Source organism: Grus americana, chromosome 1 (assembly GCF_028858705.1).
Source record: "Grus americana isolate bGruAme1 chromosome 1, bGruAme1.mat, whole genome shotgun sequence".
NCBI classification, from domain to species: Eukaryota; Metazoa; Chordata; class Aves; order Gruiformes; family Gruidae; genus Grus; species Grus americana.
Window position 1 is genome coordinate 70,038,847 of NC_072852.1, and position 25,748 is coordinate 70,064,594.

General features: G+C 48.6%; 1 protein-coding gene across 2 annotated transcripts in view; it reads left to right on the forward strand.

Annotated features, from left to right (window-relative positions):
* LOC129204932 (chromatin remodeling regulator CECR2) overlaps positions 1-15,193 on the forward strand; it is a 96,396-nt gene extending 81,203 nt beyond the window's left edge. For both annotated transcript variants that reach the window (XM_054821759.1, XM_054821768.1), the window contains 11 exons: positions 1,278-1,434; positions 5,172-5,301; positions 5,589-5,626; positions 5,729-5,820; positions 6,106-6,232; positions 7,641-8,074; positions 9,168-9,296; positions 9,411-10,233; positions 12,297-13,704; positions 14,543-14,648; positions 14,931-15,193. In XM_054821759.1, coding sequence (XP_054677734.1) covers positions 1,278-1,434; positions 5,172-5,301; positions 5,589-5,626; positions 5,729-5,820; positions 6,106-6,232; positions 7,641-8,074; positions 9,168-9,296; positions 9,411-10,233; positions 12,297-13,704; positions 14,543-14,648; positions 14,931-14,936 — 3,450 coding nt within the window. In that variant the 3' untranslated portion in view covers positions 14,937-15,193. The remainder of the gene's footprint in view (positions 1-1,277; positions 1,435-5,171; positions 5,302-5,588; positions 5,627-5,728; positions 5,821-6,105; positions 6,233-7,640; positions 8,075-9,167; positions 9,297-9,410; positions 10,234-12,296; positions 13,705-14,542; positions 14,649-14,930) is intronic.
* The last annotated feature ends 10,555 nt before the right edge of the window (positions 15,194-25,748 follow it).

The following is a 25,748-nucleotide window of genomic DNA, read 5'->3' on the forward strand; positions in this document are numbered from 1 at the left end:
TGGTGACAGGGAGATAATACATGATGCTCATCCACAGAGAGATACAGGGGGAGATTTTAGGGCAGTGCTGTGTAGGGGAAGTGGAGGCAGAGGGGGAATGAATATACGGTGAAACCAGACAATATTTCTAGGCATTTATCAAAACACCCTGAGGTTCCACTTCTAGGCAATGAAACAAGGACAAAATAGTAATCATGGTGCCAGATTTTTTTCTGGGGATTAATAATAGGCCTGGAGAAGTCGATGGTCTGAGCAGCAGCCAAGGGACCCCAGCTGATTGCTAATCCTCAGGAAATGCCTTCTGCCTAAGTGGTGGTTGCTGGTTATTCCCTGAAAATGAAGGTGGAGAAAACTGTATACACATTGTTCTTTTCCGGTTGATATTCCCTGCTGATAAGGCACACATACCTTGGTCTTGCAGAAGTCAAAAGAGGTGGGAGTGTCTGGTGGATGAAAGATTCATTTGTCTTATAATTAAATTAAGCTAATAAAGGTAATTCCATGCTGCCATACACATACCTCGCACTTTGTTGGAGAAATAGGAGCAGGCGATCCCTGGTCTGGGAAGCAGGCAGCCTAAGCAGGATTGAGCAGAGCCTTGCAGTCTGCTGGCAGTGGGGAGGTGAGGAAGTGAGGCAATAAAGAGCCAGGCGTCCTCGAATGAGAAAACCGGTCAGGAGACCCAGCAGGTAAACCATCCAAACAAACAAGTGAGAGCTAGTTCAGGGGAGATTAGCTCACAGAAATGAGGTGGGCCTTATTTTGAACAAGAAAGGAAAACACTCCAAACAATACCTTGATGCAAGGCTGTACCAGTCTCTTTTTCTATCCTAAGTACTCTGTGTTTTACAGCAGAGCCAGTTTCAGCAGAGTTTTCATTTATGCTCACACTCGAAACTCAGGACTCCACTAGCTGGAAGGGGTAGAGATGTTGTGTGGGGGTGTCAACAGCCCGAATCCTTTTCACAGAAGGGAAATACACGTGGTGTGTCCCTGGTGGAGTGACAGCTTGTCTAACCCATCGCTTCTCCTTCCTTTGTCCCTGCATCAGTAGGGTTTCATTTTCATTGCTTGACAAATAACTTTCCTTTACATGTTGCTTTTCATCTGAGAATTCATATGTACAAATCCTTTTCTTTCCTTTTTTTTTTTTTTTTTTTTTAACCCCCAGCCATTCATTGTAGGTATGCTTTAATACTTGCTCAGAGTAAACCTGCCTCTGCTCAGACTTCAATAAGCCAACGCATTACAGTTTTTGGTGCCTCGTTTTGTCACAGGTAAACCCGAATGTGCTGAGTTCGATGGAGAAGCAGAGGCGCAGGGAGGAAGAGGAGGAGCGTCAAATCCTTATAGCAGTGCAGAAGCGGGAGCAGGAGCAGCTGCTAAAGGAGGAGAGGAAAAGAGAGATGGAGGAGAAAGTCAAAGCAGTGGAAGGTACGTGCGGCCAGTGTGAAGCAGGGGCAGAAGCTTTCAAAACGGAGATTGAGATATTGAATGAAGCATTTGCTTTCCTCCCCTGCCAGACATGTGAATGGGAATATCTTTTCTTGTGCTTACCTCAAATAAATTGGCTTGACTGTAGTTTCTTGGTGTTGGTGACTGTTCTCTGGTGCACCTTGTAGTTGTGTCTTCTTCCTCAAATCACAGTTATTTTCTCCCTTGCCCCAGCTGTATTTTTCTCCTGCTGTTTGTGTTGTTCCTCAGTTCTCTTCATCTGTCTCCCCACTTGGGTCCTCATGAATTTCCCCGTGTGCAGGATTACCTGGCTTTGCTCCTGCTGAATAGCATTTGGTCCTTTTGGCCTTTTTCTTTGAGGAGAAAGGGAAGGGGACAACATGAGAGTAGCAAGAGTAGTATTTTTATTTTGCTACTGGCCTCATCAATTGGAGAACTAAATATATAGGGACTAGGCTAAATAGAGCACTGGCAGGTGGCAGCTTCAGGTGTTGGTCTTGTTTTTCCGTGGTTTTGAATTAAATACTGATTTAAGCTGTTCTGCAAGAAACAACTGTGTTGTGTTTAGTAAGTCAGATCGAAGTACAGACAGCAGGTGTTCTGCCAGTACGTGCCGGCACTAGTGTCTAAGAGCAGGCTCATTTCTGACCACCTTCTCTCTGTCAGCCTCCCTTACAGAGATTCCTTTATCTGCTGCTTTTGCCGCAGTGGCTGGCTGGGCTGTTGCGGTTCCAGGGAAATGCTGAACATCTTCAGAAAACTGTGGCAGTATCAGTATCATGAATCCTTAAGTAGATAAAAGAATCAGAAAAGGAAGAAAGATTAAGTTCATGCAAACCTTGTAAACTTTCCAAGATGAAACAGTCTGCTACCAGATGTTTGGTAGCAGACCAGATATTATCTAAGAATAGTTTCTTTTACCTGCTTTTTCTAACCTTCAGAAAATCCAATTACTTGCTCGGCCTTCATGTATTCCTGGTTGCCAGTCCCGGCTAATCCAGTGCTTTAAACTCAGAATCATCCAGCTTCCGTATCTGCCACAGATATCTGTTTCACCTTGGCAAACTGCAAATTCTCTGTGCTTTAATTCTCCATCTGTATAGCCAAAATTAATCCTGAAGTTCTGGAAGAGCTGCAAAGATAAATGTACCTGTAGTTTTGGTATGAGCCATGTCCTTTTCTGGGTAAATGCAATCACTCCATCATCTGATGCAAAGGCACCAGAGACACTCAAAAGAAACTGGCATGGGTTTGGCCAGTAAACTGTTTTAAGCAAGTTTAGCATATGTTCGTGCTTTTCTTGGCAGAGATGTTTTTATTTTGGTTTGTGCAATTTCTTTCAGTTTAAATTAAACTTGTCCCTGGTCAGTTTAGTCTAAGTCAGGAGAAGTCTCCTTTTAAGCTGGTGCAAAAGCTGTTTAGAAAGGTTATTTAAATGGCTGACTTGTTCAGTTAAATCACTGCAGTATTTTTCATGCCTGGAAACGGCAGCTACCCAGGTAACACTTTGGCTTCTTAACCATCTTTCTGTATTGCCAAGCACACCTTCCATTAATATTTACTTTCATGACAGTTCTTATGATGGAGAGAAACGGATTTGAAAATGAAGTCATTTGCTTTGCTTGGTTCAGACTTGTTAAAACTGGACATCCATCGACAGAGATTTTAGGGCAACAAAGATTTTCTTGTATTTTGCAGTTCTTTTGGGATTTCACATTAATTTTGTAAGATTGTCTGTAGAGGAGTGATGTGAAACACAGGATGAAATATTTGCTCTGTGATGAACTTCATCAGCACTTCACCTGCTTCTCAGTTTTGGACTGTATGCCTGTTTTTAGATCACGTTCCTGTTTCCAGTCTGGGATTTCACTTCCCCCAACGCCAACACACACGCGCCCCAGGTAGTGAGCCTCCTGCTAGGCCCATCTGTACTTTTCTGAATTTATGAGTTAAAGCAGCTTTCTAGATTTCTACCATGACAGCAGGTTAAAGTTTCCCAGTACTCTTTCCAGATGCTGCTCCAATATTACCTCTCACACATATGACTTTCTAGCTGTTTGAGGTACTTTTCAGGGCATGGGTTAGCTTTTGATAGCTGGTGGGTGGGACTCCACCCATGTCAACAGCATGACAACAAGCTCTGCCAGTGATCTTTAACATGCTATGTTAATCACTTGCTGTGGTAGAGGGACCTGCCATTGATCCTGACTGAGCTGCAGTCTGGTACCAGGGTAGCTGTCCCCAGTTACTGTCAGTTTACCAGGTCAGAGCCTCAGCAGGCATTGATGGATTTCTAAAATCTACATCACCTTACCTCTTGGTTGCTGTTGCCATAAGGTTTTCCTTTTGCTGCCCAAATCATTGCCACATGTTTTCCTTGGCTTTCTCACTTAGATGACGTTATTATGGCTGTCTAATTGATGCAAATTTTACAAAAGAAGCATGCAATAATGAACTGTGCTTGGACAGACTGCTAACTGCAGTTCGATATTGGACTTATCATTAAATGTTATAATAGATGCTGATAGATTCTGTAGGACATCTCAGATGCAAGTCCAGTCCTCCCAGCTTCAGTGCTACCCAGAGTCTTCTAATGGGAAATTTAGACTTTCCTTTACCAGTCTTTGACATACCTGGCCATGGACCTCCCTGAAAATACCCACCCTGTAGTAGAAAACTATTCCTAGTTTTCTTGTCCCCTCAACGCCTACCCCAAGTTTGTTTTTGACTGACAGAGGAAAACAGTAAATTAATACTCTTCCACCAGAGCTGGTGCTTCTTGAGTCTTTGGCATTGTCCAGAGATGGAGCCTCTGCTAGAGGGTATTCTTTCACTCTGGGTCTTCCCTGATGTGGCCTGTTTTCTGGGGTCTTACTCCTATGACATCTCTCCTTGAACACTACTTTCACAGAATTCTGCTCCAACAGAAAGTTGGTACAACTGCAGGTGTTTAGCAAGTCAAATGAATTCAGATTTCCTATAAGAAAAAGGAAATTAAGTTCATAAAAGCCCATAAACTTTCTATTATGAAGCAATCTGTTAGCCAGCTGTCTGGTTGCAAACCACAGGTTATATTACCAGCGTTGCTTCTTCCTGTCTCTCACCTCTTAAACCAAAGCTGTCCCAGTGGCCCTCCTATGTGGCAGCTTGCTTGCTCTGGCTGCTGGCTGTGAAGGTCTACCTGAGCAATATTCCCAAAGCTAGCCATGGTGGTGGAGGATGTTAATGACCCCAGTTACTTATGGCCACCCAGCTGGTAGAACTTCACGCTTCCCTCAGTACTGCTCTTCATCTGCTTCAATGCAAAACCAGCTGCCTTCAGTTCACCTGGCTGAGTGAAGCATCTGAAGCATGGTAACTTAACAAGCCAGCTCTTTCCATAGTGCTGATCTATGTCTAGATCTGCGCGTTCAACTTCTTTCTTTGTACCACACCATGGTCAGGAATTTGTCTGGAAGCTGCCTAGGGGAGCATCTGTGTCACAGTAATACTTCAAAATCAATGATTGTAAAGTCAAGGAAAAATGAAGAAGCATGTTGACGGTGTGCTGTATTCTCACCTCCTCTGCTCCTGTGCTGTTGCTGCTTTTTCTGAAAGAACAAGAACATTTCGCTGGAGTTCTTGAGAGCTGTAGGACCTCACTTCGTTTTCCCTGAAAGGTGTTGTTGACAAGCAGTACTGAATGGTTTTTCACCTCTCTCCCCTCCCCACTGCAGAACGGGCTAGGAGGAGGAAGCTTCGTGAAGAGCGGGCCTGGCTGCTGGCGCAGGGGAAGGAGCTCCCCCCTGAGCTTTCCCACTTGGATCCCAGTTCCCCTACCAGGGAAGAGCGAAGGACCAAGGATCTGTGAGTATGCAGCTGGGCATGCAGCATGCGAGTGCGTTGAAGTAGTGAGTACGGGAAGGAGAGGAGTGTGATCATTCACAGGAATGAGGAGGGAGAAGTGAGGTTGGAGAATAGCAAGGAGTAAGCTGAGAAACATCCAGATTTGCTCCACACTAGAGAAGTGTTTCTGATGAGGCCTGTTTGTCAGCATTATGACACTGTGCATGGGATGGAAGGGAAGATGAAGTACAAGAGCATGTCTTATATGTCCTCAGTCTGAGTATTCACTGTTGCACTTCCCATTACAGCTTTGAACTGGACGATGAGTTCACGGCCATGTACAAAGGTTAGTCCTGCCCCAGCTTTCCCCTTTGCATGACTTGCTCAAAGTGAAATACTGCCCTGGGTGTGTGTATGTAACCATTCACCTTTTTTTTGCTACTGCCAGTTCTAGATGTGGTAAAGGCTCACAAGGACTCTTGGCCCTTCTTGGAGCCTGTTGATGAATCGTATGCTCCCAACTACTACCAGATCATTAAGGTATGGAAAGTGGTCCAGCCATCTTGACTGATGCACTTTGTTGATCGGGATGCAGTTTTTTGGAAGTGTTTTGAAGTTTTGTGGGGTGCGTTACCCTCGCAGTCAAACTGCATGACTCCAGTAGTCCCTTCTAGCTTTACAAGGCAAGGAAACCAAAGATGAGAGGCTGCCTTGCAGGAAACCAGCCTCCGTTCCCCAACCTCTCGCTGTGAGGAAGCTAGCTATGCAACTTTGTAAGCCCCACTACACTTGCTGTAACTGAAGAGAGGTTTTGTTGCGTTTCAGGCCCCCATGGACATCTCTAGCATGGAGAAGAAGTTGAATGGAGGTCAGTACTGCACCAAGGAAGAATTTGTGGGCGATATGAAGACCATGTTCAGGAACTGTCTTAAGTACAATGGTGAAGGCAGTGGTAAGAGCAGCAAGATGCTAAGTTCATCTATTTGCAGTGCTCAGTCAAAGCAAGCAGTGATCTCTTCCTACTCACCAGTACTTGATATGTGCTTATTCTCTTTCAGGGTATTTTTGGAGGTCAGATGAAAGAGTAGGAGCTCCTGAGCCATAAGGCCTGGGATTTTAGCGAGGTTTTTAGCTCAATTTGGTCATGCTGAATAGGGGCATGGCATACTAAGGGACTCCCATGTTGGTAGATGGTGAAGGCAGAACGTACAAAGAGAAGACAGCCTGTTTCTTTCTGACCTCGTTCCTTCATGTGCTTGTGTGTCTCTGTGTGCTCCTTTGTCTCATAATATCTAACACAGACTTTGAAAAGCATTGGAGTCTGGTGAGCTCCCAGTGTTTGTTCAATACTACAGAAAAGTGAGGAATGAACCGAGCTTTTAGTCCTTTGGATGAAAAACATAGTTTTTAGGTTCCTTGGCTATTGAATGAACAACATGACTCTGCCAATGGGAAACCCTGGCTTTAATTGCCATGCCAATTAAAATTCTGCCTGTTGCTTAGGTAAGAAGTCAGTTCCCATATGGTGGGTCATCACTGCAGACTGTGTCTCACCAGCACCGCCTTGAAAGGGAAAATAGTTAGAGCTACCCGGCTTGTCACTGTGGGCCCCAAGTAAAAGCATTCCTGCACTACCACTGGGAGAGCTCTGTTTCCCGAGGAACTTCTGGGTTAGTTTAGTAGTAACAACTGGAAAGTCATTTACTTCAAGCCCTTGTCATTAACACCTCTCACATGTCTTTTCCTTCCTATCCACTCTAACAAAAAGTAGGAGCCCCTCTAAGCAGAACTGTCCTGTGGAAATGACGCAATGGGGACACTGGTGCTGGCAATAGCTTTCGTGGCAAGGTCAGCAAGTGCTTTAGAAACTGCACATGGATAAATACGTTTGCTGATTTTCCTCTGTCTTGTAGCATACAGCAGAGATTTGAATGAGTCCAGGAAAAGCCTCTGAATGTAATCAAATAGCATTGCTGGAAGTTCACATTTCTTCTCTCAGCACTCTGCTGGCTAACTGTGCAGGTCATGCATCTCTGCGAGAAGAGGTGGTGCTTCTCCTAATGTAATTTTTGGCACTATGCTGGAACACTGGGTTAATGCTGACTCTGCAAGCCATGCTGCTACTGGTACTTTGTAATGCCTATGTGTCTGTCCTCTAGTGGCATTACTGAACAAATTTGATGCTGCATGGCTTATCAAGTTTAAGAACATAAACCAAAGTCAACTAGTTAGAAACAAAAGTCTTCCTCAAAGAAACTTTGTGGAGGGGAGATGATTTATCTGATGGGGAAAGTCTGATGTTGCTTAATAGTTTCTCTCTATAAGGCTCTGTCCTTGATGTTGGGTTCTTTTGACTGCAGAATATACCAAGATGGCTTACAACTTAGAGAGGTGTTTCCACCGAGCAATGATGAAGCACTTCCCTGGGGAAGATGGAGACACAGATGAGGAGTTTTGGATCAGAGAAGACGGGAGAAGAGAGAAGAGGAGCCGGCGGACTGGCCGCTCCAGCACAGGCAGTGTTTGGACTCGGTCGCGAGACCCAGATGGACCAGGCAAGAGGCAGCAACGCCTGGAAAATGGAGGAAAACCTCCACCATATCGAGCTACTTCCAGGGCTCCTGCTTCTTCCTCTTCTTCCTCTTCCTCCTCCTTCTCCTCGTCCTCTGCAGAGGATCCAAGTGGCAACCCAATGCAACCTCCTCGAGAAGTTGGCCCTTCCAACGGACGAGGTTTCCCTCGCTCTCTGCAGTACGGCGGCATGCCCAGCCCTGTGCCACATCCTGGCCAGATGGTAAGGAGCAGTTTCTGCTGTTCTTCACCCATCAGGCCTGCAGAGGGAAGGGAGGTAAAGGGGATTGAAGCTCTTTACTGTGAAATCCCTACTGCGTGGCAAGAACCTTTTCCCAGAGATTAAGTGTCAGGGCTGTGGTTTCTACAACTGAAACTTTTCAGCCCTTAAAATTAAAATGGTACAGTTTCAGTCTTTACCACACTAGCTAGGAACAGTCTCCTAACGTTTCCCATGGCCAGCCCTGGCTCCCCCAGTTTTCTTTCCTTGGAGAGTTACGTTGTTGTACATGGAAGGCAGTCACATTTCCTCTCTTGACCTCCAGTTTATGATGCTGAGCAAGCCGGTCTTCTTCTGACTCAATCATTTACAGATGCCTTGTAACTTTGTGCCATCTGTGTACTACTGCATTTCATGCCTTGAGTATTCATAAAAGCAGTAAACAAAATTAAACATAAGGTCACCCTGGACTGCAACAGTGACCTGCCTTTAGCCCAACATTTCTTCTCTAAATGCCACCTGTTCTGCTTCCCCTCTGGGCTGTTCCTCACCCATCCTTCGCTGCCTTTTCCATTTTAACCAGTGATGTCTTGTGCTGTGGTGTATCAGCTGCTCCTCTGAGATCCATGCTACCCCTCGCCCTTTTAGCTAGAGATCAAACAAAATTTTTAGAGCATTTCTTGTGATGCAAATAGAGAGGGGCAGTAGGAGAGCTGGAGGCAACAAATATTTTGAAGGAAATCCAGCACATTCCCCCATCACTCGTGCTCTTGTGGTCTGCTCCTCTCCTTGGAGCGAACCACTGCCCCCTCCAATCTTCTTGCTTGCTCCCAAGTAGTTGGGTGGCAGGTGAGTGTATCATACCCTGAGCATGGGGACACATGGCTAGGTTGTGAGAGAGTGGCTTTGGCAGGGAAGCTGTGTCACCTCCTAGGAAAGAGACTACAGGTTTTTCATGGTATCTCCAAAAAGCCCATCTGGTCATCTGTGTGGTTCCTCCAGCCTTGGCTTCCCCTCACCTGCAGCAGTTCTGCTGCTTTTCTGCACTTCATAAATCATTTTATTTCTCCCTCCCGCACCCCTCCCTGTCCCCCAGAGACCAGCCGTGCCAGGTACATTTGGCCCTCTGCGTGGATCGGATCCCACGAAACTGTACGGCTCGCCACGAGTGCCTGAACCACATCCCGGAGACCCAGTCCAGCAGCACCAGCACTTTGCCATGCAGGTAAGAAATGCTGCAGCCAAAGGAACCTGCAGCCCGGGACCCACAGGTCCCCTCATCTCCTCAGTGCGATGGCTCTCACTGAGACCCCCCTAATCTCTCTCTCCCTCCTCCCAGCCGGCCGTGGGACTGAGCGAGCACCGTGGGCACAGGCTTGCTGCCCCGGAAAAGCAGGCCTGCGGTGGACCGACCCACGTCACCGGCCTCGGCCCCCGGCCAGGTGCCTTGCAGCTGGGGCGCGTGAGCGGCCCCCCGCCTGACGCTGTCTACCCACCGGCCCAATTCCAGCAGGGCTTCCTCCCCCCGAGGCACAACGGGCCCCCCATGAGGCCGCCGGAAGGCTCAGAGGTGCCCCCCGGGCACATGTACCGGCCCTACAAGTACCTGAACCGCACGCACCCGGCCCTGTGGAACGGCAGCCACGGCCCTGCCGGCCAGGGCGCCATGGGGCCGGAGGAGAAGGCACCCATGGGGCCAGGGCCCTCGCTCCAGCCCCGCGCCCTGGGTCATATGATGGACCCCCGGGCCATGAGGCCGCCGCTGCCTCCCAGCCAGTGGACCGAGCAATCAAATTTCCTACCTCACGGGGTGCCTCCCTCAGGCTATATCAGACCGCCTGGGAAAACCGCTGGCCAGAGGATGCCACAGCCACCGGCCGCTCTGTTTGGGGGACCCTCTCAGGTTCAAAGAGGGTGCCAGGGTGGGGACTCCATGATGGACAGCCCGGAGATGATTGCCATGCAGCAGCTGTCCTCCCGCGTGTGCCCGCCGGGTGTGCCTTACCACCCTCGCCAGCCACCCCCCCCGCACCTCCCCGGACCCTTTCCCCAGCTGGCTCACGCCGCCTCCGCCGCTGGCGTGCAGCCTCCGAAACCCGTCGTGGGGAACGGGAGCTCACAGGATCCCACCGGTCAGACCATGGAGCCGGAGAGCAACCAAGGTAACACCTCGAGCACCCACTTGCCAACGTGGCAGCCCCTGCCTGTAACGTTTGAGCTTCCCTGCCTGCTCCTTTGCTCGCTGCCAGGCATCTCTCCTGCCCGCTGTACAGCATCACCATTTCCCATGCCGGGGCAGACCCTCTACCTGCCGGTGTGTGCTTGCAAGGAGGATGAGGGAGCACCCCCCAGGCCAGCTTTGTTGCTCTTAGGGTCCCAAACTCAACTGTCTTGCAGATGTACAAAACCTGTATCTGCAAATGGTGGCTTTATTTGGATTTGCACCACTAGAGAAGCAGAAAATATGCTCTGACATTCAGGCTTACCAGAGTCAATTTTAAGCAGTGACTGAGGCTCAGGAACAAAAGCAGGATTTTTTTCTAGAAAATAATTAAATTCTTGATTAAATAGGTGTAAGAGACACATTTTTTATGCACATCTTTTTATGTTTTAAATCTAAATTGGAATATATTTTCTGCTCCAGCCATCGCTTAGATTTTTCTAAGATTGTTTTGTTTCACTGTAGCCTGCCAGGGGTCCCCTTTGTCCCAACTATACCCGCAAGCTATCCATTTGCCACTGGGTGCAAATGCAAAGCATAGTCTGTGATGCTTCTAGAGATCACTTGGAGTTAATATAAAAATGGGATCTGCAGCGAGTTAGGTAAGGAAAGAAGATGTTATGTGAATAAATGGTTTAAATACACTCCTTTGAGTACATGTCAGTATGGCTTCTCCTCTGAAATGCACATGTGCCTCATGAGCGCATCTCAAAAATCTTCACACAACAGAACTGCCAGAAAGCCACTGAGCAGCTGTGTCAGTTCAGGTGGGAGGGCAGCATGTTGTGTGCCATCACAAGTTTCTTTCTAGTTGAATTTCATTCATTCTAGCTGGTAAACTAGAGATCAAAAAAACCCAAAAACCCTTAAAAATAAAACAAACTTAAAGTAAAGATCAAAAAAACCCAGAGATCAAAACAAAAAATGTTTTTTCATTAATTCTAGCTGGTAAACTAGAGATCAAAACCCTTGCATCTTTTATCGATCCCTCGTGTGCCTTGCACTAAGAGGAAACTCTTTCCTTGTGTGGCATTGCTTAAAAGTCATTATCATTTAACTGTGCTGGATATAGAACAGAGACTGGGGGAGGATGTTGAGCGATTGCAGGGCAGAGTAGCTGCATCTTCAAATCACAGTTGGTTAAAATATGGCTGCGATTGGTTCTGCAGCATCTTGGTGTGTGGTAGCGCTTCTGCCCAAGCGTGGGCAAGTGGGGTTTGTGGACTGGAAGGGACGATGCAGCCTGAAATAAAGCTGCCATTACCCCGACTTCTTATCTTGCTGTCATGTGGACCCCACTGCAGTATTTCCCAACTCTGCCTCTCCATTAGGCAGCCTCTGTAGACCCATGTGTCAGACCAAACCCATGTGTGCAGTTACTCCAGTGGAGGTGTGACTTATCGGTGGCTTGCAAACTACAAGTGTACCTGTATCTTGAAGGTTCAGTCCACATGTGCCATCTTTCCAAGGGAGGTGCAACCTCATGAGTAGTTTTTAAAAGAGCATCTACTAAAGGTCACCCAAGTTTGCAAAAATGCTCTTCAGAATTGCTAAAGGTCTCCGAAGACAAGACTGCGCAATGGGTATGGGAGGGAGGCTGCAGCCTCGCAGAAGAGCGTTTGTCCTGGTGCCATACTCCAAGAGTCCTGTAGAGAGGTTTGAGTAGAGGACAGGATATTGTAGGTTTTGGAGTATGTACTTTGAAGCCTTCAATGGCAGGACCTTCATGGCTTTAGAAAGTCACTCTTTTTTTTTTTTCTTCCAGTTGCACAGTTCAGAAAGCGGGGTGCTTTCTCCATCCAGATGTTAGGGCTGCCCAGCAACTTTGGGTCAGCAGCCAAAGAGGATGCTGAGAGACTACTTTGGTAAACCTAGTTAAGCTGGCAGGAATTAATCTTTGGCATGTGTGCCTTGGGTGAGCACGAGTAGGCGTGTGTTTGTGTTGGGCGGGGAGGGACAATCCAAAATTAGAAGACGTGTGACTTTTTCCTCCTCTCTTTCCAGTGGAGCCACCGGCAGGCATGGACGAGAAGGCTCAGTGCATCGGCATTCCCGACGGGGCCTACGCCAAACTCCTACCTCATCCCAAGCCCCCACTGCCCATGGAGTGCACCAGGCACGCCTTGCCCCCAGATGGCGAGGGGGACGGCTCTGGTGTGAAGGGTGACCTGAAGGCAGGGCAGGGCAAGGGCACGTGGCCAGCGGAGAGCGGCTACGCCAGCAGCCCGGGCTGCGTGAGGGACCTGGTGCCCACCTCCGAGAGAGGGGGTCCCCTGCCTGAGAACGGGGCAGCAGGCGAGGGGCCAGCGGGCAGCGCCGAGGGGAAAGGGCTAGCCGCCAACCTGCTGGAGAAGCCCCTTTGTGGCGGGGGGAAGGCTCTGCCCGAAGCGGCCGTGCCTTGCATGGGGCAGGGCACCGGCCTCCCTGGCATGGATGCCAGCTCCATGGGGGCCACCCCCAACCAGTTCCACCCTCTCTACATGCCCAGTCTGGAATACCCGAATTCGGCCGGGCGGTACCACATCAACCCGGGCCTGCAAGGGTTCGGCCCCGTGATGGGAGGGAAGCCTCCTCCTCCCACCTCGCACCCCCAGCATTTTCCCCCACGGGGCTTCCAGCCGAGCAGTGCCCACCCCGGCGTCTTCCCCCGGTATCGCCCCCCCCAGGGCATGCCCTACCCCTACCAGCCACAGCCTCAGCCTTCCTACCACCACTACCAGCGACCGCCCTACTATGCCTGTCCGCAGGGCTACTCGGACTGGCAGAGGCCTCTCCACCCCCAGGCCGGCCCCAGCGGGCACCCCACTGCCCACCCGCCCCTGGCCAGACCCCCTTTCCCAGACCGGGGGTCCGCCAGCAGCTTGCAGGGCTGTGAGGCACTGAGTGCCGCCCTGGCCTCTCCCAACCGCATGGACGTAGCGAGTGCCAAAGAGGTTTCTCCGAGCGACGGGCAGGATCTGGGGCCTGAAGATGAGAAGTCCGAGGAGTCCCAGGAAAGGCCGGAGAGTCCCAAAGAGTTCCTTGATTTGGACAACCACAATGCGGCCACGAAGAGGCAAAGCTCGGTGGCAGCCGGGGAATTCCTCTACGGAGCCCCCCCACCGCACCTAGGTTCAGGGATGGGATTCGGCCCGTCAGCTTTCCCTCCGCACGGGGTAATGCTACAGACTGGGTCTCCTTATGCATCCCGGCATCCCGCCAGTCATTTCCAGCCCAGGACGTATGGATCACCCATGAATGCTCACCTGTCTCATCATCCAGCCTCTGGCCAGGCTAACGGCCTCTCTCAGGAGGGACCCCTGTACCGCTGCCGGGAGGAGAACGTAGGTCACTTTCAGGCCTTGCTGATGGAGCAGAGAGGCAGTGGAGGTGGCATGGGGGGAACACCCCAGGACTTGTATAGACCCTCGGGGTAAGATTGTGTTTTCTGTGAGAAGGCAAGGTGGGAGGGGGGTGATGCCTGGGTGATGAGAAGTGTTGGATATCCTTGAAAGGACATGACTTGAAGTCAGAGGGGATGGCAAGTGCTGTTGAGAGGCTAACAGGTGACTTGTAGACCCTTGGATTACGAGGTCTTTTAAGTTGGAGAGAGGGTCTCATTGCAGCTCCTTAAAACAAGTAGCAATTGCTATAATGGAGACCTGTTAGCCTGTCCCATCCATCCCCCCACCCGTGCTTTGTTTTATATGATAGTGTTTTGTTAACGTGTCATCCAGGGTTGTGCATCTCTTAATCAAATGGGCTCTTGCCATTTTCTTTGCAAGAATTTTATTGCATCTTTCTCATAGTGGGGCAGAGTAGCTAACTAAAGTGGAAGTTAGCTTCTTGTTATTAACTCCTTTAATGTTGTCCCCTTTTTCCCCTCCTCTTCCTTTGCGCTTCCTCTCTGTCTCATTTCCCTCACAGAAAATTACTTCTCACTGAGACTGCATATCACATTTTATTGCTGAGTGGAAAATTCTGCTACTCCAACAATTCCCTGTTCAGATTTTTTAAATGTGCTTTGACTGTTACTGTTTTGTCATAGTCCCAGCGTGACAGTCCTTCTTCTAGTATTCAGGGAGCTTGGCTTACAACTAAGTCATTGGGGCATGGATTAACGGTTGTGTTTTGTGGGGGGGTGGCCAGAAAGAAGAATACCCGAGATGTGTGCTTGTATGTGAATGTTGTATGTATGCATTCAACCAAGTAGATGGGATTTGCTCTTGATGTTCACGTGCTAAAACTCTCTCCATTCAACCTGGCTCCAGAATGCAAATGCATCAGGCTCAAGTTCCCTTCCCGAAGATGCCTACAGCAACCATGTCCCGGGAAGATTTGACGTCACAAAAACCATCAGCGTTGCCTCTGGATCAAGTAAGGGCTGCTAGAGAGAGCAGTGTTGAAATGCGAGTCTTTCTTTTCCCGCTGGTTAAAGGAGTGAAGTGTTTCATGAGAGTGGGAAGCACTGGAAGAAGGTGGGAAGTGAACTACTGCTCTGCAGAGGAGCTGGGGATGTCTCTATAGTCTTAGCTGACTGTAAAACGTAACCTAGGCGAACCGATAGTGCTAGCTTTGAACTGGTTGCATGCAATCATGAGGTTATTCCTTTCTAGAGCTGCCAGTTAAGGCCTCCAACTCTTGTTCTTCCTCTTCCAGAGCTAGTCCGAGGAAGGAAGGACCTCATGAAGATGAAAGCCACACGTGATTTGGACAAGGGGGAGGAGGGGCAGGCCTTCCTCCCACCCTCCCCTCACCCAAGCAGCATGTAGCTTCCTGGGTCCGTGGAACATGGTGCCGCAACGGCTTTTGTGTTGGAAACCTGGAGCGGTGCTGGGCCCCAGCCAGCTGAGCAGCTGGCTCACCGCCGCAGGGCAAGCATCGCAAACTAGTGGCTTTCCATGACCGGAGACTGCGTCTCGTTCAGGGTTTGAGGGGTTTTTTTGGGTGGGGAGGGTGGGGGTGGGGCAGAAACTTTCATTGACTGCTAAACTCAGGTATATTTTTCAGGGTGGAAGAGGATGATGATGGAATTTTACTTGTAGTATTAACGTGTGTGTTTTGGAGCTGGATCCAGTTTACAGAATTTAACCTGTTGCCTTTTTAAATAAATTTCTGTTGTTGGTGAATGTATTGTACATAATGGGGGAGGGGGTGGGCCCAGCTTGTAGTGGGCTTAGCACTGGAGGAATCCTTAACTGTTTACAATCATATCACACTGAAATCTTTCAGGATAAGGGTGAGGGTTTGAGGGGAGTGGGGAGAGGTGAGGGAACATGTGATGGATGACTTGCTGTCCTCCTTCCTGTTCCCTGCAACCAAGACACAACCCAACGGTTGGTTGACTGAATAGCAGGAATTGCTCAGGAGCATAATGTGTCCTCCTCTTTCTCTTGTCTTCTTCCTCCTTCCCCCTCTCACCCCCACCTCCACCCTTCTGGATCCAGGGCCTGAGTGCACTTCCAGCTCCTGTCATCATGGGGGAACAAGGAAACCAGGACCAGGAATTTAAACCAGGACAGGACACTCATGGCATTGTCCCTTCTGCTAGTATAGCACCCTTCTCCCTGCCTTTCTGATAGGAGAAATGTATGCTCTAGAAAACAGAAAATGGCATAACTGGTCATTTTAGACTTCTTCCGGTGAAACCGGTGCAGCTGGGGTGGAGCAGCACCTATCCAGTAGAACAAATTTTGTGCAAATCTGTACTGCCCTGCTGTCCGAGGAGAGGAGCCGGGTCCTTTCTTTCTTTCTTTCTTTGTCCCTTGGCTATATTCACTTCTTAGCAGCAGTGAAGCAGAAAGTACCCTGGGGTTCCTGACTGCTCTTGGTTGCCTGTGAAGGAGAAGCATGAGGCTGCTTTGGGGGAGTGGTTGATTTGCTGCAGCATGAGCCATTTGTTGTCCTATGGAGTTGGATTTGGCATTTGCAAGTTGCAGGTGAATCAGAAAGCACTGATTCCAAATCAAACGTTAAGGTGGCGTGGCTGGGGGGGGAGGAGCAATGAGAAAGCTGCGTGCGCAAGTTGACTTGGTTCACCTTTGTCATCATTGATGACATAGCAGTAAGTCCTACAGGGCTAGTGGCACCTTCCCTCAGAGGCTGTGCATGGTCAGCTAGAGCTTTCCTCACCAGTTGCAGTACTGCACTGGGGAAGCCTGCGCGCCAGTGCTTTGCCAGGCACTGATGTTCAAATGTAGGTTTGACAAATGAATTTGGTAGGAATCTCATCTGCAAATGTTTCTTCACGTCTTAAACCTAACAAGGAAATACAGCTGACCATTCCTTGGGGAGCTGGAGTAAAACAAGGTGGAGTTGCTACATGACAAGATTGGTCAGCAAGATCTGCTGGGACCACAGCCCTAGTGCAGGCCACTGGTTGCACTGAGGGGATAGTGGTATGGTTAAAAGGAGGATGTGCCAATGTGTTGGGCAACTTGTGCTAGCAAAAGCACAAGTGGCAGGAGAAGTGAGGACACAGCGGCATGCCCTTTAGTCTGTGGTACCAGTTAGGGGAGGGTCTTTGTGTCCAGGTTTCTGGAGAATTTTTCTGGCTGCTTTGTTGTCTTGAATGGTGCCATCACACGTATCTTTAGCTGGATTGCACTAGCATGCGTGACTGCACCGCCTTTGTCCTGCTGTGTAGATCTACCATGTGCTGGCAAAGCTGTTTGAGCAAATGGCAGGTGGCATCTCACTGAGCCATTACTCCTTCCATCCCAAGATTTTGGAAGCACAAAAAGCCTAAACCATGAGAAATATTTCTTTCTTGAAATAGTTAGAACAAGGAAGGACTGCCATATTAGTGCCCTCTTACCAATGAGTCTCACTGCTCTGTTGCTACAGTACTTTTGCCTCTGATGAACTGTGTAAAACCAAGGCATTTTCCAAGCCTAACAAAAGTTAAACTTCTTCATGCTATTCCCATAAGCGTGTTTATAAACACAGTTGTTCTTACTGCTGCAGCTAGCCTGTGAGCTATAGCTGCTGTCTGCTTAGTCCAGTGAGTTGCCTGGAACAGCTGGCTCCTCCACAATGGAAGATTTCAATATAATGGGAGTTACTGACTTACAATATCTAGCTATAGATGCCATTACATTACAAAAGGGAGATTTTTTTTTTGGTATTTTGTTCATTTGGGTTTTTTTATTTGTGTTCATCTGTCAGGGAGCAATTGTCACTGTTGGACTGGTATAAACCGGAATAGAATATCCTGAAGGTTGTCCTTTGAGAAGCAGTTAACTGTTCTCCCCAGCCAAGAACATTATGCTATGGCTCATCCAAATTTGTCCCAGATCTGAGGGTCTGCTGCTGGCTCGTCAGCTGGCAGTGGGTTTTCAGAGTTGCCCTAGCTGCTCGGAAATGCACGTCTGGATCCTTCCCTGAGTGGAGGTGCTGAAGCAGTAGTAGGTGTTTATGAAAAACTGTGCAAGTATAACTGCTCTTTCAGACAATAAATCTGGGACAAATGAAAAAGGTTGCTTCTCCTTGTAAAACAGTCTTTAGTTCATTGTAGATACAAAAATAATTTGAAATAGCACATTTAGAAATAAAGGAACTGTAAAATATAACTTGTGGCAAAGTATGCGAAATTCTGGAAATGTGAATGTAGATTCTGCAAACAATCCCTGCTGTACTTCAGCCTGTGTCTTCTGTATCACAGACAGTTACCTGAATATTTGAAGTGCCTTTCATTCAGCTCATTGTGAACTTTGTGGAACAGGAGGTTTTTAGAAGCCATAAAAAACCCCCAAAACTAACCAAGCTGAAGCACTCTTGGCTTTCAGCTGGAACTGGCACTGAAAACATGGTTCTAGCGGTCATGGTATCTGGATGAGTACCAAGCCCAGATCAAAACAGAGGACAAAGAATAAGAAAGGCAAGAATTGCTTGTGGGCTGCCTGGAGAGCTTAGTGGAGTGTTAGACAGTGATAGATTCCCTGAGGATCCTATATGGAGTGTACAACATAAAGATATTACCCCTTATCTGACATCATGGAAATCTGGGAGAAGGGTTTGACTTGCAGATGGTAGACAAAACAGAGTAGTGAAGCTGACCGCTTCTCCAAGGGTTTCTAGGTAAATGGCTTTTGATGTAGTCAGTAATTCTTATTAAAGTGACTAGCAAGCTGCTCTTGCAAGGACATATGGTTTATATAAGAAAAGTACTAATTGAGTGTAGGGGGAACTATGGCTGGGCTACAGGGATAGGGCTATCCTGGGGACAGGGCATGCTGAGACAGAGAGCTGCTTGTGGAATCTTAGCTCGGAGTTTCCAGACTTTCAAATGCTTTGTTCATAAGTGTCTGGGTTTGGGCTTTGGTTTTTTGTTTGGTGTTTTTTTTGTTTGGTTTGGTTTGGTTTTTTATGATGACATCTAAGGATGCCCCAAAAATCAGAGCTCTATCTTGCTAGGTACAATTTGAGCAAATCACAGAAAATTGGTACCCCTCAGAGGGCATGGGGCTGGAAACAGATTGCTGGGGTGGAACAGCAGTGGAAATGCACAAGGAGAAGCAGAAAATGTGAATTTTTATAGTTTATGGTTTCCCAACCCATGCTGCACAGGGCTGTTTTGTAGATATTGTGAAAGAGATGAGTTTAAGGAGGGATTTAGAAAAGAGTAAAACGGCAGGTCTTTATGCACAGAGTGGTACTTTTTGCCATGGGTTGACATACAGTGCAGGAGACGTGTAGCTGCATTCTACAATATCCTGGCTTTTGAGTGCCATACTTGTGTCACTATCTTACAATACAGAGAAGTTCTGGACTCTAGTTGGAAGCCCTCTTTCTCATCCCCCAGCGTTGTTGCAGTATAGTATATCACATTACCAGTTGGTCCTTCTTCAGCAAGCATCTTGAGCTAGTGACTTTGCAAAGTTTCCTTTAGCTTTTACTTTTCCCATATGGAGGATGTGTTTTGCTGTAATTACAGATTTCATGTTAAATGAGACTATATAATACGTAGAACAAATATGATGTTGACCATGCTTGAGCATGCCAAAAATTTCCAATATTCTCAGAAGAGCTTTGTACGCTACTTGGGCTTTTTAGCATCTTGTTCCCCCCACCGCCTCACCCTTTGCAAGTGGTATGTGGTGTTCCCAAGATGTTCAATTGCCATTATAAATGCCATTGTATAAACTTCCCCTGGGACTCTGGAAGCTTCAGGCATCTTAAGCACTACAGGACCTGGCAATTCAACTTAAGTATTTTAAGAAGGCCAGTCACTGAGGCTTCACAGTGATTTTTAGCTGTGTCCAGCAGAAGTTTGCAGTCTATAAATTCCATGGTGTGACCCACCAAACCACTCAGTAGCAATCCAAGGCACCAGCCTGCAATGAGGAGGACAAAAGAGGAAAGCAAATTTGAAGCTTCAAGGCCCAACTGGTTTGATTTGTGACTTTAAAGTACAAGGAGACACTTTTCTTGGAAGAGCTTCTGATCCTTTCTCGTCTGCCAAATGCCTTTCCCATGCAGACTTTCCGAAACAAATCTCCTGTGTATATTTTTGTAAGTGTGGTTTCTCGGGGTCTTGGAGAGCTATCAGCTTCTTGATGTCTTATCTGAAAGCTAGTCACAGAGGCTGTCTTTCATTCTGCTGATAGAGGCAGTTCTGCAGCTTCTCACCCCATCACTTCTCCATTTAAAATGAAAGTATAATTAGAAAACAACCTTCTTTTTTTTTTTTTTTTTTTTTTTATTCTACTGATCTCTGTCAGTCTTCCGTGCATCTGTGTTCAGGCAGGGCTGTTGCTTTGCTCTCAAAGGCTTTGTTCTGCTTTCCTTTTCCAAGGAGACAATGTTGCCATGTGCATTGTGGAGTTTTGGAGAAGGTGCTAAACTAAGTGATGGGGAAGCATCATCCTGAGGGGTGGCTTGGAGAAGACAGGCAAGGGAATTGGTGATGGTGTGGTTGCTTCTGGTTCCCCTCACTGCAGAGGAACCGTGCAACTGGGTCTACACTTAATCGGAGCAACCCTGTAGAAAGTTTTTACTGCAGTGCATCGGTGGTAGAGGGGTTTGCTCTTGCAGAATTCCTGTTCAGCTTTAAGTACAGTGCTGGTGGTTGAAGAGCAGGTGTGTGAGTGCCATATCCCTTCTGTAAGGCCGAGATTGAGATAGCAGGCCGTGAAAGTAACGTTGCAGCTGCAGGCCATGTGACAAGCTTTAAGTGCATGTGCTTATTGTAACCAAGAAAGCATCTCAAACGTTGACCTTCCAGCCTTTCCCCATCTGTACCTGTTTAACATACAGATGGGGGTAAAGCACATTTGGGCTTGGCGGGACCCCTGCCGCCCATGCGGAAGGAAAACGCTTTTAACCAGCACATAATGAACTATGCGTTCCGATTTCCACTCTCCACTTTGAAAAAGAGCTGGGGGTAGACCCATTTCCAGCTGTCTCTGAATAGCAGCTCCTGGGATGAGCAGGCTCGATCCACCCCTAGGCAAGGAAATTCTGGACAGGGTTGTATGTATTTAAAACTAAGTAGTAACATCCAAGTGTACCTTTGAAGCGCAGGTGTAGTGAGCTGTGCGATGCCGTACCCTTTTTGATTACTCTCCTGCCTCGGCTTACATGCGGTATTTGAAAGACTGGAGTGTTTTGTAGTTTTAACGCTGCTGGCCTTGCATCGACTGAGAGGTTTTTTTTCCTCAATCTGCGGCAGTGGCCTAGATTTCTTTTGGCAAAGGTCTTCCTCTTTTTGAAACATGGATGTCAAAGTGGACAGTGCATCCAGGAGAGAGCAAGACCTATATCCACCAGAGGAAGAGGGTATGAAGGATTAATTGGGATTGTCACCAGCTCTAGCAAGTCCCTCTGTCCTTTGCCCTTTTTATTTGGAAACACATGGCTCGCTAGCAGAAGTGTAGTAAATGGAATATCTGCTAAATAAAAGTGGAACTGATTTTATATGGGCAAAATACCCTTGCTGTGGACAAAGTTAGACCAGACGGCCATTAGGGACTCCTTTGGCCTTCAAATCGGTTAGAGGCAAGCAGACACCTAGTGCATTCAAACACTGTTGAGTACATCAGAGGACCGATCTCCCTTTCTGAAGCCAGTCAGGCAGCTACAGGAGCTTGGACCTCAACTTTTAGTCCAGAAAGTCCTCTGATCCCCTTTTGGTCATGCACCAACATTTCCCCTGTCCTTGCTTCCTAGCTTTCAAGTTTCTCTCCCTCTGCTCACTTTGCTGCCATTGGTCGCTGTCAAGTGCGGAGATGAAAGCTCACTGCCCACACAAGTAGAAAGGCAGAAGGTTGAACTTGCCAGCTGTCTCCTCTGCACATGCAAATAGAAAAGCAGGTGAGGAGTCCACATTTACTCTCCTCATGAAATTAGGGTGTCCTCAGTGGCTCACTAGTGTTCTCCCACGTGGTCCCGGGGTTTGCCACCCTGGCATGGCAACGTCTGTCCCTCTGACAGCACAAGGATTTGCTCCTGGCCCTTGTGCAGGGTTCCCACACATGATCCTGGTGTGTCTGCCTCTAAGGGGGCTTAGGTTAAATATATATACTGTGTACAACCATGAAAGATGTTGTCTCTCTTCCTTGATAGATCAGTGAACACTGCTGCCTGATTTTTTCTCTGAGCAATAATAATGTGCAGCAGTGCAAATTTGACCTTCCCATATTGTTTCAGGGAGCGAGCGGCTGTGAAACACTGGTGGGCTTCACGGTTTGAGTGGGAAGCAAGGTGCTTTCTGTGGCCCTGCATTTTGCCTATGCCACGTTCCTGCTTTTCCGGTGACTGGTGGATTGATTTAGGTAGCCAGGAGAGAGCTGGTTGCTTTCCTCGGTGTTCAGGAAGGTAGAAAGGGAAGGGAGCAAGATGGTAAAGGTGAGCCTCGTCCGCAAAGCAGAGCACATAGAAGAGGGGTGCCTGTTGCTGTGCAGAGCAAGGGGTGGGTGCACTGCTGATTTAACGCTTCTGGGGGAGGAGAGCAACCCGCTGCTGCTTCACTTGGCATTGATGGGGGAGGTAGTAAGAGAGTCTATGCCACTACGTCCATTTTTCTGAAGTTGGGTGATGTTGGGATTTTTTTTTTTTTTGTATTATTGTAAGTTTGTAAAGAATGTAATCTGTCTGTTGGGGGCACAAGGAGAAAACAGGGGCCTTTCTCTTTTTGGGTGAGGCTGTTTTTATGTTGCTGTGTTTTCTGTTGTTGGGGGGCAGGAGGTCTAGAGGCCATGGAGGCAAAAGCCTGGCCCTTGTCAACTGATTGCAACTGTCCCAGGGCAACGGGAGGATGAGCTGATGCTGCGGTAGAGACCTCCCACATGAAGCTGTGAAAACAATCCCTGCCTGCATCCTTCAGTGGGGGAATCTGACCTGCGTGGGGCTTGGGACTGGGGTGTTTTGCTGGGCGGTGGGACCTAATGCTCATCTTTGGCTTGGTTAGAAACTGAGCTGGCCAGCTGCCCGTGCTGTTTAGGAAAGGTTGGATTTGATAACCCGAATTTCTCAGTGGAAGGAGTTGATGCTGGAGTTGCTCTCCCCAGTGGGGGCTCAGATCCTACACCTCTCCATCATGCCCAGGAGCCCCGGCTCTGGCCCCTGCCTCCCTCCCCATCCTGTAGAGCACAGTGTCAGGGATCCTCTTCTCTCTCCTGCTGCTGCAAAGTTGTGTGAACTTTCCTGGTCAATACTGGAAAGGGGAATGCTATTTATTTTTATATTGTGTATATTTTGTCTTGGTCTGCTGATTACCTTTGTTCCCCAAGAGCGACAGTTACCTCAATAGTTAGTTTAATACTGTATGTTGGGTAATTTTTTTAAAGAACTTTTTTAAAAGCTTGATCCTTGGAGGTCTGTAGATTTTATTTCCATATGAATTGGTTATTTTGTATAAAGTACGTTCTTAAAATAGCAATTACCCATGCTGTATGTGTGTTTTTCTTGTCTCCTGGATGGTCTCCCTCTTCCTTTGTAAGGGGGGAGCGGATGGGGGTGGGAGGGGAACACAGAGGGCTTTTTTTCAGAGAGACAATGCCCTGGACTGCAGTCAGACCCGGTTGTACCACCTGAAAGCCATTTAAAAGAGAGCACCTGGAAAGCTAATTGGGATCGTTTCCCCTTCCGAAACACAGCTGTCTGCCTACGAACAACCCAGTTGTGGAAATGAGCTGGTGTCGCCGCTTTCCCCCTGGGTCCCTGGTGGGCCCAGGTGTGCTAGAAAGCCTGCCTTCCTCCCCAAAACACGGCGCGGTCTTGGGTTGCAGGTAGTCCATTCCTGCAAACTTCTGCGAAATGTCTCTTTGCTTTAAAAAGGGTGACTGCCCTTGGGTAAAGCCCGAGGTGTGATGCTGCTAGGAAGGAGAAACCAATTTAGCCTACATGTTTCCCTTTTGTGCTGCTTTAACGCTAAGCTTCATGGGGTATGACGGCCCTCAGGGGCCGTTAGAGGAACGGGAAGCCTTTTGAGCTCATGTGCAGTGGTCCGAATCCATACTGGACCCAAAACAGCGCCTGCTGTTTGCTGTTTATTAAATCTCCCACATGAGATGGGGCAGTGGTTGCAGCCCTCCCAGCAGAGAGGTGTTGAAAGACGTTCTCATGAGGGTTTCAGCACCAAAACTGGGAACTGGCTGTACTGTTTCATGTGGGAAGGCGCCTGCTGTAGGTGCATGAGGGCAGCTTGCACTTGGCCCTTGCACAGCTGGTCCCTGAATAAATAACTTGCTCAATTTTGCTGATTTAGCAGCTTTTCATCAAGACAAAATCAAAGCGATTTTCCTTAAAAGTTGGTGCCAGCAAAAGGAGGCACGGGGGACAAATGGCAGAAGGCCAGGGGCACGAAGGCTCCCAGGCGCACGCTGCACGCCCTTCCCTTTCCTCCCTGGCTCTAGCTGGTGAAAGCTCCCTCTGTTTCCTCCAGGGCTGGTAACAGATGCTCTTGCTCCCATCTTCTCCTGGCAAAACAGCTTCGCAGAGTAGCCTGCTTACGCCATGGGGTCTGTCTGACCCTCCTGTGGGAGCCTCGCTGTGGGGGGGCTGCCCCCGAGCCCAGCATGCACTCGTCTGGCTCACAGCACCGAAGCTGCCTCTGCAAAGAGATGCTCACGAAAGATTTGTCGGTGACACAGGACCCCACGCTTACTGGCCAGACCAGGGGCCTCATCCTGCCCCTCTGTGCACCCTAAGCAGCGAGCTCATCCCCTGAGGTCACCAGCATTTTACAAAGATGGGCAAATGAGCCCAAGGGAGTGAATTGTTCAAGAGCATCCCCACTCCTGGGGCCCTTCAGGGACTTACTTCACCCTCCATGGCTTGGTCTGAATGACTTATCCCACCACATACTTGCATATTTTATGCACAAAGAAGCCCACAGGAGCGCATGTCGGCACCTTCCCGCCCCTGGGCATTTGGAGAAGCCTGGGATGCGATCTGCTGCACCTTTACATCTCAAGCACCCCAAAACCACCAGCCGGGTGCGGGAGCTGCCCCTGCTGCCTGGGCCAGGTGGGTGAAGCCAAGCATCCCAGCAGGCACTTCCCAGCATGGTCGCAGCTCCGGGCCCTGCAAAGGCTCCTTCGAGCCAGGGTGAGGTAAATTGGTCCTGGGGGTGGGCGAAGGGCTGCTCTCTGTCATGTATCCCCCTTCCCCCTCTCCCCCCCCCCCCCGTGGAGGCCAGAGTTCGGGGTGACGAGAGCAAGCTGTCCAATTTAGGAAGGGGAGGAATTCGGTCGCCCCATCAGTCCCAGGAAGCATTTGGGTCAGAGGGGATTGGCAGGAGGAGATTTCTAATCCTGAGGCTAAGCCGGCACTGAGCGGAGCTGGCGCTAATTGGAACCAGTCCTGGGGAAGGGGTGGAAAGCCGCTGCTTTTAGAGCTGCCTTGCAGCCCAGGCAAAGACAAAGCTTATCTGTGCTGTAGGAAATGCCACATCCTAACCTTGACAAGATGCTAGCGTGAATGTAACAGGCGGTATCAAGCTAGGCCACGTGTCCCCCTAATTCTTTACCTTTCTTCCTTCTTTCAGCAGTCCACAATTCTCATTTCCTCTCCTCCTTCCTTCCCTACGTGGGTTAGCAAAGCTCCCCCCTTGTATTGAAAGCAAGCTTCCCTGAACTCTTAGGCTGAGGCTTTAAACTCTTGACTTCCTTTCTAGACTCCTTCTCCCTGAGAACTGGGATACTTCCCACCTCCAGCTTTCTGTCCAGCCATCTCAGAGCAACTCGCTAATCCGTGCAGGCTTGAGTCAGGGATGGGTGGACCAATTGGTTTCAACAGGGATCAGTTTAGTGCCCAGTTTGGGTGTGGAAATAACTGGCAGCCCCTCACCCCCATCATGGCGCAACCATGGGGAGAGCTCCCACTCCAAGAAGGTTTCGCTAGAGCTGATGGACGGTGCATCTTTGGGGGTGCCTAATGGCAAGGGAAGAACCAGAGTGCCCTTGGTACCCACCAGTGTTTTGGGAAGGGTTTAGTTGTTCTGTTTTGTGTATTTCCCTAAAATTAAAGAATTCT